This window comes from Sciurus carolinensis, chromosome 4 (assembly GCF_902686445.1).
Source record: "Sciurus carolinensis chromosome 4, mSciCar1.2, whole genome shotgun sequence".
In the NCBI taxonomy this organism is placed as follows: domain Eukaryota; kingdom Metazoa; phylum Chordata; class Mammalia; order Rodentia; family Sciuridae; genus Sciurus; species Sciurus carolinensis.
The window spans coordinates 125,053,598-125,066,311 of record NC_062216.1 but is presented as its reverse complement, the minus strand read 5'-3'; the positions used below and the strand labels follow the sequence as shown (position 1 = coordinate 125,066,311).

The window sequence follows — 12,714 nt, the reverse complement described above, 5'->3', positions numbered from 1 at the left end:
GGAATGTTACTGTGGAGAGGGAAAGCTGGCTTAATACATTTGCACAGATTCTAATAATAACGTACAAGGGACCATGCTTGTGTGTTCAATAGAATTGGACGCTTTAGCTAAAATGACAGGGGAGGTATCATCAGCCTCGTTTTACAAAAGTTTAGGCTTAGAAAGGGGACGATGGCCTAAGGTTAGTAAGGACAATAGCCAAGACTTAACTGCCAAACCAGTTAGGACCCAACCCAAATATGCACACTTTGCATTTCCCCAAGTAGAAAGGGGAGCATAGCAGATATTCTCTATCACCAAGAGTAAACGAACTAAGAAATATACAAGGAAAGACATAAACTGATGTGTAAAGACTCTATCACAGTGAGGATGAGTTCACACACCACTTATCACAGAACTCATAAATTCTCCTTTCCAGGTGGCTTTTTAAAAAGCATATAAGGATATTTTTCTTCCAAAGATAATTTCAAGACTACAAGGAAATTAATCTAAGCATGTTCTCCAAATTAAATGTCTGTGATTCAAAATAAATAAATCACAAAATAAATCACCTAGAATTTCATACAATGTGAAAATGTTGGTGTTTGCCTTATGGATACAAATTCCTGGTTTTTCAAACTAGGATCTAATCATTTATTGTAACATACTTAAAGAATAGCAAATAGTAATTCTGAATATATACCACAATGTAATAGTCTCAGGCAGAAAAGTCCTTGTTTAGCAAAAATATATTCAGTCACAAGAGAATTCTTCATACTGTGGCTGTATGGTCAAGCCCTCTCACAAACTTGTGCACTGAGTGTCCTATTAATCCAGTAATGTACATAAACTCACTTGCTTTATCATAGCTAGCAGGAAACAGGTGGTACACATGTTACAGCATGAAATAGTTCTCAGTGAATACTAAGAACCCCTGAGAAGTTTTGACAATACCAGGAAGATAACAGTTATAACAGTTTATTCCCATACGTTTTAACTTTAAGAAGTGATTTCAATGAACCTCCACTAAACTTAGTGATTTAATAGTCAAGCAAATTATATATTAGACAAAGTCACTCTTGCTTATAAATTAGGGATTTTAAATGGCTTTATGTAGCTCATTAATTGTCTAAGCAGGATAGAAAGCACAAATTCCAAAACCCTGGCTGATTCATTGATACCTGTAATACTCCCATCCCCACAAAAAAGTGGGCAATCACTGGAAGAAAGGCATTTCTAAAAAAACACAGAACCCACACTGTCTTGGTGTGACCGTCTGGAAACGAGCATTCTGTAATTGGCAAATCCAAACAAATGTCATTAAATCTGTACCATCACCATGAATGGGAAGTGCAGGGGGTGAATTGGGGTTGGGAATGACAGCATCTCCAACCAATACATATGGGACATTTCTGGTCCAAAAATAAAAATAAAAAAGGCAGGAGACTGAAGGATTTAATCAAGTTCTACTTACTCCTCAAAGAGAAATTTAAGATGTAATAAGAACACAGGAAAATGAAAATGTTATAGATGGGCAGCATTATCACAATGGCCTTTTCAACCTCTCTTTGAAACTCCTTCTTAAGGTTTCATCTCCAGAAGTCACCAATGCCAGCCCCTCAGGAGAATGGAAGACCACAGAGATGATCTGTTGCTACCTTCCAACTCCACTCCAGATCTGAGAGTGGGCCAGGTGTGCAAATGCCTCACCAAATTCCCATGAGAGAACTGAAGGAACACTGAAGTTGGACTAGCTCAGAGATTAATGCCAAAAAAGAAAAGATAGGGGCCGAGACCTGTAATCAGAAATTTCACACTAGGATCAGCTTTCGACACGAAGTGGGTAGTATATGTCTTCTCTGACATCAGAATCATTTGGAAGGGGGAATGAAAAAGACTGCAAGACAAACAGGACTTTATAGAGCAATACTAGCCTATAATCTTATGATTCCATGTTTCTCAGTTATTCTTTCACCTCTGCGGGCTATGGTACTTTCTGTTGTGGGGTGCTGAAAATATCTGGGTTGTCTGAGAACTTAGTAAACCTGCCCTTCCCTCATTGGAAATGTGAATACTCAAAATTCTAAGTCACATCACATTGATACCTACGCTATTCCAACGGCGGAGCACTTATTGCTGAGGTGACACAAGGTTGGGTCACAGGTTCCCCAATGAAGCCCAATGATACCTGAAGTGTCTCAAAATGCCCTCGCTTCAAAATATCCTTGGAAGAAGTCAAAGCAACAAATAGTATTCATTGATTTTCTCCTATTCTTTATTTTTCACAGTAGTAGTAAAAATTAAGAATAAGGAAATGGAACACAAGCCATTAAAATGAGTTTTTGCGCCCCCCACCCACCCACCCAAAATGAGAAACAACTGTAGAAAATTATTTTGTGAAGTTTGGCCAACAAAGCTCTCTTGTGCTTTTCTGATGATCCAAAACTGTGACAAAAATTCTTTTAAGGTACAGCACTGGAGTCGGTTTTGGAGAGCAGAATACTATTTCCAGAAGTGAGGGAATGGAACATTAATAAAGCACAGGACTTTTAAAGTTTCTATTGGACCTGGGTGATAGTGGGTAGCAGTTACTTCTCAAATGGGGAGGCCTCAGCTGGAATTCTAAATCATTGCAAACACTTCTTTGATGTCTACAGGTTGTGCTTTTACACCTACCATAGCCTCTTCGAAAGTACAGATGACACTTTTTCTTTGTGAAAGCTAAAGAATGTGATGAAAATCCACAGTTACTACTGGAAAACAAAAATTCAAAGACCATGCTTTACCTTACACTAAAGAAAAAGTGTCACTTATCCACTAAACATTTATTAAGCACTGTGGTGTACCTGTAACTGCACTGACACAAACACCATGACCTATTGTGTGCTTGCTACTTGTTGAATAAGGTTTTCACAGCTTCCCATATAATTCTTCAAACAATCCTATGAGGTCAAGAACTGTGATTTCCCTCTGTCTTGCACATGGGAAACTGGGGTTGGTGTCAATGACCAACTTGCCATAAGTGATACCTGAACCTAGGTAGTTTAAGCTCTTAATCACTTTGCTGAATTCTCTTCTACATCCTAATGGCTGAGGGTAAGAAGATAAATATGAAATACTTTCTATCCTGAAAGAGCTCATTTTTAAATACAAAGAGTGGCACTTTTCAGAAATGTTAAGGTACACAATTAAGTTGCTTTAAGACCTAGTGATTTAAAAATTATTGAACAAACAAATTATAAGACGAACATACGTTGGTCTTATGTCAAATCACAGCTCAGTAGAATTATCTTTGTCCTTCTGATGCCCTTTCCCCTCTTCTTCTTAGAGGCTCTATCTGATAATTTAATACCTCACTTTTTAAGTCTGTCTTCACTAGATAAAATTTGACTCAGTATTTTGACAAATCAAACCTGAATACATTTAATATTAGCCTGAATATCTGCTGTGGTGACAAGGAGAGAATGTAACCCCAGGTCCACACCACACCACCAATTCACGCATCACAAGTATATAGGCAAATTCAAATAAGGGTATAGATAACAAAGTATATTAGGATTTGTAAAGCAATATAATTACTTCTATGGTTGGACTGTGAAATTCTAAAGAGCTCAGAATACTTGAACACTAGTTAATTTAGCCTCACATATCTGAAGCATGGAATAGTAACCTACCTGGCAGGCAGGCTTCAGGGTCTTCTTTCAAGGGTTCCCCAGACCCTGGTCTCCCCAAGGCAGCCCCCGCCTATTTTGTTGGCCTTGACATCCCCAGGACCTGGCACAACAGACCTTAGTAACAGACTTAGTGCAGTTCTTCTAAATTGAATATGGATAAAAGATTCTCTGGGTCAAGCTTAATCTGCAGTCACTCATGAATACTAAGAAAATATGAAAGAGAGACTTCTATTTACTATAGCATCCTGGAAAAAAATCCTTCTTAGCTAACATATAAAATCATATTTACTATAAGAATGAATAAATAACGTGTGAAAAACAAACTTCAGTGTCATGGCTGTGTTCAATTATTCCTGAGGACAAGTCTGTGTGCAGCCCATCAACAATCTGAAAACCTGATGTTGGCTGTTACTCATGTCTCCTTCCCACAAGCCTTTTACCAGAGCTGACCCCCTGTTCCTGACCCTGCCCCTCATCTGGTGGAGGCGCTAATGAGCAGTGAAGTAGCAAAGGGCAGGCATCAGGGGAAACCCCAAAGGAGGAGCCGAGAGTCTCCATCATCGACAACACTCCAGGCAGTCCCTGGATGATAGAGCTGGTTGTAACAATAAAGGATTTTATGTTTTACAACCGTAAATGGTTGACAGCCGTTAGTTATAGACAGAACATTCTGTCAGGTACTTAAACACAAGAAAAGGCAATGAGTAAATTAAGCAACCTGCCTAACAGTCGGTATATAGCTTATACAATGCAGAGGTCCTTGTTTCAACCTGAAATCAAGGCAATAGTTTTGATTTAATCCAATCAGATTGAAATTTTATCAAAAATGTTGAAATATTTATGTCAGCTATTGAAGAATTTAGAATCAAGAATTTCTTGATTAAAACAACTCCACTCTTGGAATATGGAATAATAATATTTTGTCTATTAACCTAGCCAGAAAAAAAAGGTGGCATATTAATTTTATTTATATACAACATGGGGGCTTCTAATCTTTTGGACATATTTACTTCCATCCATAAATATCTGAATTTGGGTGATGGCAGGTAAATATGATATGTGAGTATGGATAGTACACTGTATAAGAAGTTTTACATACATTTATTTCATATGAAATGATCACTGAATTCCATAATATCTGTCATTTTATTAAGTGAAGCTGAGATGACCTTCTTGGTCAGGATTCTATGGATCCAATAGCATGTTAAGAAATAGGTCATTTAACTGAGCTACTTTCTTCCTAGAATTAGACACTCCACCATGCGTGGGTGTAGGAGGAAGGCCCGTCCTTCCATGATTATAGTTTAATAAGATCACCAGGCTATAGTGGCACTGAAGGTACACCTTGGAATGACTGGTCCTGTGGTCAATGTCTTTATAATCCCAAGTGGTTTGGGTCTGATAGAGATTGACCACACAACACTGAATTGGATGACTGAGTGGGGCAGATTATCAATCTCTTTTCTGAAACCTCATTTAACAGAAAAATTAAAAATAGCATTCCAATATTAAAATCAGCAGAAAGAGTAATCTTTGAACCAACACTTTACTGATCAAATCCAATCCTTGCTTTCTGGGTATAACTTATGAGTGTTTTCATGTTTAATCTTGCAATTTTACATAGTTATTTAGTAATTTTGCAGTAAGTTTACCAAACCAAAAACAAGTAAGACACTTTTCCCCACCGAGGTCTCTTAGGGTTTGGAAAGCATTCCATTTTTATCACAAGATATTACAAAGGAAGGGGACAGTTTCAGAAAATATTATTTCCAACTTGGCATTATATCAGAAATAATTCATATTTAAATTACTGAGCATATATACAAAATCTGTGCACTTTAAAGAGAGCATCTACTGTTTTTTAAAGCATGCTAATTTACAAATTTCTGAGGGGCCTAGGTTTCTTCTTCACACATTCAATTAGCAGACAGTTTTTTGATGTTATTTCAAAGTCATTTCTTCCCCTCTGACTCCATTACAAAGTTAGAATCATTTGCAATCTGCATTACTGAGTATCTCTTTCTAAACACTGATGTTAAATTTCAGTTTAAACAAGGGAAGTGTTAAATTACAAATGGCTAAAAGTTTTTTAAAAGCAACAAACATCTGGAAGAGGAAAAGCAATGGAAATGAAAACCTAATGCTTTAGCTTTAAAATTAGATTCCAGGTTCATACTAATGCTTAGGATCTGTGGAAGAAAATCAGTTTTAATCAGTCTGGTTAGTAGATTTTATTCTGATTTAGCTCCTCCTACTCAATCCTCAATTCATCACGGAGATTTCTAGATTTCCACAAAGTTAGAAACAAAAGCCCTTGTTGCTATCTAAAGTCCTCACATGTTCAACCAGCAAATGAAATCACATCACTTTCTGTGTATCTGCAAGTTCCTTAATAAAAGAAAGACAACTGTGCTCCAGCCCCGACAAAAAAGAGGTGGGATGGAAATGCATATTTTAAACTTAACATACTGCAACACACTCCATTACAAATAAAGATCAGCAGCAGTACAAGAAAACAGCTGGAATTCTTAGTAACTTTCTAGTGCTCAATTGAAGTTAAAGATCAACATTTGGTCCTTGGGTCAATTTCTAGGTCAATCTCAGAATCTCCAGAATAACTTTTATTTTTCTTTTAAAAAAATTAATTCATATTGGAGACTATTTCCCTTCTGTTGTTAATTTCCTTTCTCAAGAAAATATTCTGAAAACAAAACTCCTAAAGCCCTGATTGTTCTCACTGATTTATTCTTCATTGTCTGGTTCTTGCTTTTTTTTTTTTTTTTTCCCTTCCAGATTTAGTTGCCTTACTGACATCTAGATGGAGCATTTCATGGATGAGGTTAACATCTTTATTATCTCATTGTATCCTTGAGCCTTAGTTCCACTCTAAAACTTTTTCCAAATATTTTCCATCACTAAACTAGTCATGTGATGAGCTTCCTTTCCCAGGCAAAAATTGAGAATGAAAATATTACACAAATGCAGTTGGCAGAACTGGCTGATGAAATTCCATAGAGGGTCTACAGAGAACCAACGCATCTTTATTCGTACATAATGAGGCGAACAGCAGAAATACTACTTTTCTCAAATTAAACAAGACACGTCCCCAAAACTCCACTATTAGAAGGTGTATAAACTGTAATGCGAAATTTTCCCCTTATGCAAACAGACTTAAAATGTGCTTTAATATCCTTTGTAAGCAATTCTTAAACTTGATATTCAGTACAGCTACACAGAAGGCATAATAATACCATAAAGGAAATTTGGTTAGTTTGGCATGTCATTTCACTCTATGTGGAACTACTGGTGGTTGTAAGGAATGAGAGCTTAGACTATAGCTGATATCAGTGTGAAAGTGTGCAGTGGAATTAATCATAATTTCTAACATATATTGAGTACTATATGCTGTACCCTTGATTAAGACCTTTGCAAGGTCTCTTACACCCTCTCACAAGAATTTAGTCCTTATAAGAATTCTGAGTCATGTATCTTTTGTAGACGAAGAAAATGGGCCAACTAAAAGGTCATGTAATTTGCTCAAGATTACACAGTTAGCCAACTGATAGGTCAGAATTTAAATCCTAGTCATCTGAGGTCAGATCCTGAGCTCCTAACTATATTAAAAAAAAAACTGGGCTCTATCTGATATCAAGGTCTGAAATATAATTCTACTGGGTGGGGGAGAAATACAGAAGTAACATAAATAGCAGAAGTGTACTTAACCAAATCTAGTTAACCTGCTCCCTGGATCACTGGATTAGCCAATGCTCCAGCCCTTCCAGAAGCCAAGATTGATGCCAGTTTCTCTCCTATACCTACATGTTCTGGTTAATCAGTTTTTGATTAAACTTCCAGTTACCAATCCTATTGTATCAGATGAGACGGTTACAGTGTAGATACTTTTTTTCCAGGCCTGTTACATGAATCTGAGAGAGTTATAGGATGTGGTTTTAAAAGCAAAAGTACTTTAAAACAAAACAATCCACAAGAATAAAAGGGGAACCATCTGGCTTCTAAACCATATACCTAGTAAATCTAGTCAGTTCCAAAATATATCTCCAACTCAAGGAAATCAGTGAATGACACTGTTGGAAAGAATTGAACTCACTATAAAGTACAAGCCTGTTTCCTATGGAAAATGCAATGATTTATTTCTTCAGTGCAAGCTTTCCAGCAAAGCACACCACTGAACAGAACGCCTGGCTATGACTGCTTCCCCCAGTCACCAGCAGAAGATACACAAGCAAAGAGGAAACACGTTGTCTAGAAAAAATACACAATTTCCTTTTATTTCCTCTTCTAAGTAGAACAGCTCTTCTTGGGGGACCAAATCAGAGACTTGTAACAATTCACCACACAAAATTTTCCATTCTCACAGCCAGCAAAAATTAGAAACCAAGACAGTCAATGAGGATGCCCAGTTCTTCCCAGAAAGGCAAGGGTCTCTGTGGTGGATATCTCCCCTGGGCTTCATACCAGCATGAAGACCAGATGTCTAGAATCCAGGTTCCTCCCAGATAAGCAAGTTTCCCATTAAGAAAAAAAAAAATAGAGACCCTTTAATTTTGCTGTATACTTTACTCCAGCTTAGCTGGGTGAGGATGAGTGGTGGGAAATAAAGGCATAAAGATAGTTAGGTGTAAACTGGAGGACTCTGAAGTACTAAGGCAGGTTGAAATTCATTCACTGGCCAGTTGTGGAGTTGTAGAAGACTGCAGATAAGAGCAGGGCATGATTACAATGTTTGCAGGTTAATTGGAGAATATTATAGCCCAAAGGTAGAAGAAATGAAATGCAGAGTTAAGAGACCGATGTGGGATATTTGCCTGGTCAACTTTCTTCTGTGCATATGTGTGTGTGTGTGTGTGTGTGTGTGTGTGTGTGTGTGTGTTGTTGGGAATTGAACCTCACACATGCTAGGCAAACACTCTACCACTGAGCCACACACATTCCAGCCCCATGCTAACTTTTATTTTATTTAGTTTAGCCACATTAATCCTACGACTTCAAAGAACTCATCTATAGTCTATTATGTTGTCTATTAGAACAAGTCTTTCATATTGATCAGTTCAATAGGATGGAATATCTTTTCAGAGCTCTGATGCTTAGAAAAGAGCAGACCTATATTTTATGTTTTCCACTAACAACTTAATGATCAATATGCTTACTACAGTATAACAGAAATGGCACTTTTTAACTTCTATGATGTCAAAAAGGTCTTAAATTTTCTCTTTGGTTACCAGAACACTCTTTCTTGGAACTATGCATGCAGATAAGAAAACTGACTTTCCTTTGCATATTTTTGGCCCCTTTGTCTAGTATGAGAAAATTGTATTTATTTGGGTTTGTGTCCGTGTCCTCTATTCTGTACCATTGATCCACCTTTCTATTTTGGTACCAATACCATGCCGTTTTTGTTACTATTGCTTTGTAGTACAGTTGAAGATCGGGTATTGCGATACCCCCTGCTTCACTCTTTCTACAGAGGATTGCTTTAGATATTCTGGGTTTTTTATTCTTCCAGATGAATTTCATAATTCCTTGCTCTATTCTGTAAGGTACATCATTTATCAAGAATACAAGCAACAACAAGTGTTGGCGAGGATGTGGGGAGAAAGGTACACTCATACATTGTTGGTGGGGTTGCAAATTAGTGCAGCCACTCTGGAAAGCAGTGTGGAGATTCCTTAGAAAACTTGGAATGGAACCACCATTTGACCCAGCTATCCCACTCCTTGGCCTATACCCAAAGGACTTAAAATCAGCATATTACAGAGATACAGCCACATCAGTGTTCATAGCTGCTCAGTTCACAATAGCCAGATTGTGGAACCAACCTAGATGTCCTTCAATTGATGAATGGATAAAGAAACTGTGGTATATATATACAATGGAATATTACTCAGCCATAAAGAAAGATAAAATTATGGCATTTGCAGGCATATGGATGAAATTGGAGAATATCATGCTAAGTGAGATAAGCCAATCTCAAAAAAACAAAGGACGAATGATATCGCTAATAAGTGGATGATGACACATAATGGAGGGTGGGAGGGGTTAGTGTTAGGGTTAGAGTTAGGATTAGGGAGGGGGCAAGAATGGAGGAAGGAAGGACTGTATAGAGGGAAAAGAGGGGGGGAGGGGTGGGTGGAAGGGAAAAAATAACTAAATGAATCAAACAGCATTACTCTATGTAAATTTATGATTACACAAATGGTATGCCTTTACGCCATGTACAAACAGAGAAACAACATGTATCCCATTTGTTTACAATAAAATAATAAAAAAAAAAAAAAAAAAAAGAAACTGACTTTCCTGAGGCTGTCTAGCTAGAGAGTCCATGTGCACATGTTGTACTCCCGGACATACCCAGTCTGTTGGCCAATCAAAGCACCACACCTATAAGTGAAGAAACCTCCAAATTCCAGACCCAAAAGTATTGGGAGTTGTCCCCTCATGCTTCAGTCCTCCCAGCTGAGGCCCCAGACATCCTGGAGCAGGGACAGACTTTCTGCTCTTCCCTGTCCATGTTCTTAACCCAAAGAATCCAGAAGCATAAGAAAATAGTTGCTTTTTTACACTATTGTTTTAGAACAGATTATTAAGCAGTAACAGGTAACTGGAACCACATGTACAGCAAGAGAGATGATAAACCCAGTGGTTACAGAATCCACACTTATAATGTGATACTTAGTTCTGGGTGACATATTTCAAAAGATTAAAAAATAAAGCACTTGGAAAAGCATAACAAGAATGTTCCTTTACAGAGGGAAATAATGAAAGAATTGGAGATACTCAAATCAAAAAAGAGAACAAAGAGTTTGTGTTAATTGTCCTCAAGTATTTGAAGAGCTAGCATGTGAAAGTGAAAATAATTACTCTGTATATTCCCAGTGGAGAGGCATGGAGACAGTGGGCAGAAGTCATAGGGAGTCAGATGGAAGACTCTAATGTTCTGAGCTTTCCAGGAAGAAAGAGGTAGCCTTGAGAGACAGTGTGTTCCCTAACACTAGAGGTGATGGGCATAGGCTGGATGATCACCACATGGTGGGTAGTTTCGAAGAAAATTCCTTTATGAACAGCAGGATGAATTAAAAGCTCTTACATTAAGGTTACACTGTAACACTGAGATGTTTTAATCTAAAGATCATCCTCTTTTCCTTGTGCTAAGAAATCTAATCCCAACACATGTGGAACTGAAAAAAAAAACCAAAACCAAGATGAATCAATTAAATGAAAGGCAATACCAAAGTATAAATAGAAAGTGATGCAGAACTCAAGAGTAGAAGGGAATGGCAAAATAACAGGAAAACATAATCCAGCATAGCAGGAAACTTCAAAAAAGGTAGAACACGGAGAATAAACCAGGGAAAGGGAAGAGGAAAGTCAAGGATTCCACTTATAGAAAATACTGGGTACAGAGGATGTTTTTACCTTCTTGAGAAATGGTTTTGCCTAATTTAAGACTATTTCCTTCTATCAGTGGGCAAGATAGACTAGAAGTACCTGGGTAACGTGGGAACAAGGTTCAAATGGTGAAATGAACAACCACTGAATTTCTGGCCTCAAAATACAGAGCCTGTGTGTGCCTATAGGGTCTAGCAAGCTTGCATGGGTGTGACTGTCTCTAAAGTCAATATGTAAACAATGTCTACTAAAGGGAGTCAAAAACAAAAAGAAAAGCAAAAACAAAAAACGGAAATTCAGCCCTTTTTTCTAACATAGACAATATGAAAAATAAAACACAAACCACCTAGAAAATGATATGTTCAAAGCAAAGCAGGAAATCAAGAAAATAAAGTATTAAAAAGTTATCTCATGCACATTTCATTTGAATTTTATCACCATTTGTAGTCAACTCCCAAGGTTTTATAATACCTTTAACCCTAGTTACTCAACCCACTAAACAAGTCTTCCTGTTGTAACTCCCTGTGAAGGAAGAATGGAATTCCTTTGATGTTGATAAGAGAAAGAAAAAGGAGTCCCTTCAGGAAAGGAAAGTGATTGGAGTAAGACCTAATCATAAGCAGTGATAATCTGTCCTTGCCTTAACCCTTTCAAAGACACAACACACCAGAAGTAAGAAATGCATGTAATCCTTGAAATACAACTAATACTTTCAATTTTTTATTTTTTTTCTTTACAATAAACAAACAGAAAACATATCTTATCACTCACCCATTTCCTGGGTCTACCTCGTGGTCGTTTTTCTCCAGTGGCTTCTGCTTTCTGCGAAATGAAAAAGGAAGTTATGTAGTTTCCTACCTGACATTATTTATGGACACATTTCAAGGGAAAATGTTCTTGATCACAGATTAGGTATTGAGAGTGTTTTAACAACCTTTTTCCTTTAAGTTTCATCTTCTGCATTTTTCAATACATTCTCCTTCTCTGCATGATGCAAAAGGTATCTATGCAAACCCTTACCAGTTAAGACTTCTTTGGAGTGATCTCTTCGAAAATGCATAAAAATGCTTTTGCAAAATCTATTTTGCTTATATTTCTGCTCAAAAATATGAAATATCCCATAATTACATAATTTAGTGCTTTAGAAAATGAACATTTCTTAAATTATCAAGATTTCCCTTCTGTGTAGCAACTAAAGTTAGGAAAATTACTACTGACACATTGATTTAAATTTACAAAGCACTTGTATCTATGCTGCTAGTGAAAAGCAAGTCTAAATGTAAAAAAAGAATATATAAGCACTCTAGTTCAAAATAATAAACATCTGCCCACTTCTACAGGGTTAATTTCCTGTTACTTGCCAAAAATAATCACCTGTCAATCAGTTCACCTAAAGCATGGGGGGGCAGGCAGAAGCTGGTAGAGATCATCAATGTTTATCCCTAAGATGGAAACTTAGGATGAATGACTAAAAATATTAAATACATGCATCCCTAAATAACTTAAGTATACATTATTAATAATCCATACTCAAACTTGACAAGAATATATTTCCAACTATCTTCAGAGTTCACTTTATTTCACAGATTTTTCTAGTATCACTGTTCATTTTTTCTGCTATTTTTTTTACCATTTTGATTTAAATTTTAACATT

The 12,714-nt window shown here is 36.9% G+C and overlaps 1 protein-coding gene across 1 annotated transcript in view; it reads right to left on the bottom strand.

Moving 5' to 3' along the window:
* The window catches only part of Hmga2 (high mobility group AT-hook 2), a 124,191-nt gene that overhangs the window by 99,125 nt on the left and 12,352 nt on the right, over positions 1 to 12,714 (bottom strand). The window contains exon 3 of the mRNA XM_047550522.1: positions 11,832 to 11,882. Coding sequence (XP_047406478.1) covers positions 11,832 to 11,882 — 51 coding nt within the window. The remainder of the gene's footprint in view (positions 1 to 11,831; positions 11,883 to 12,714) is intronic.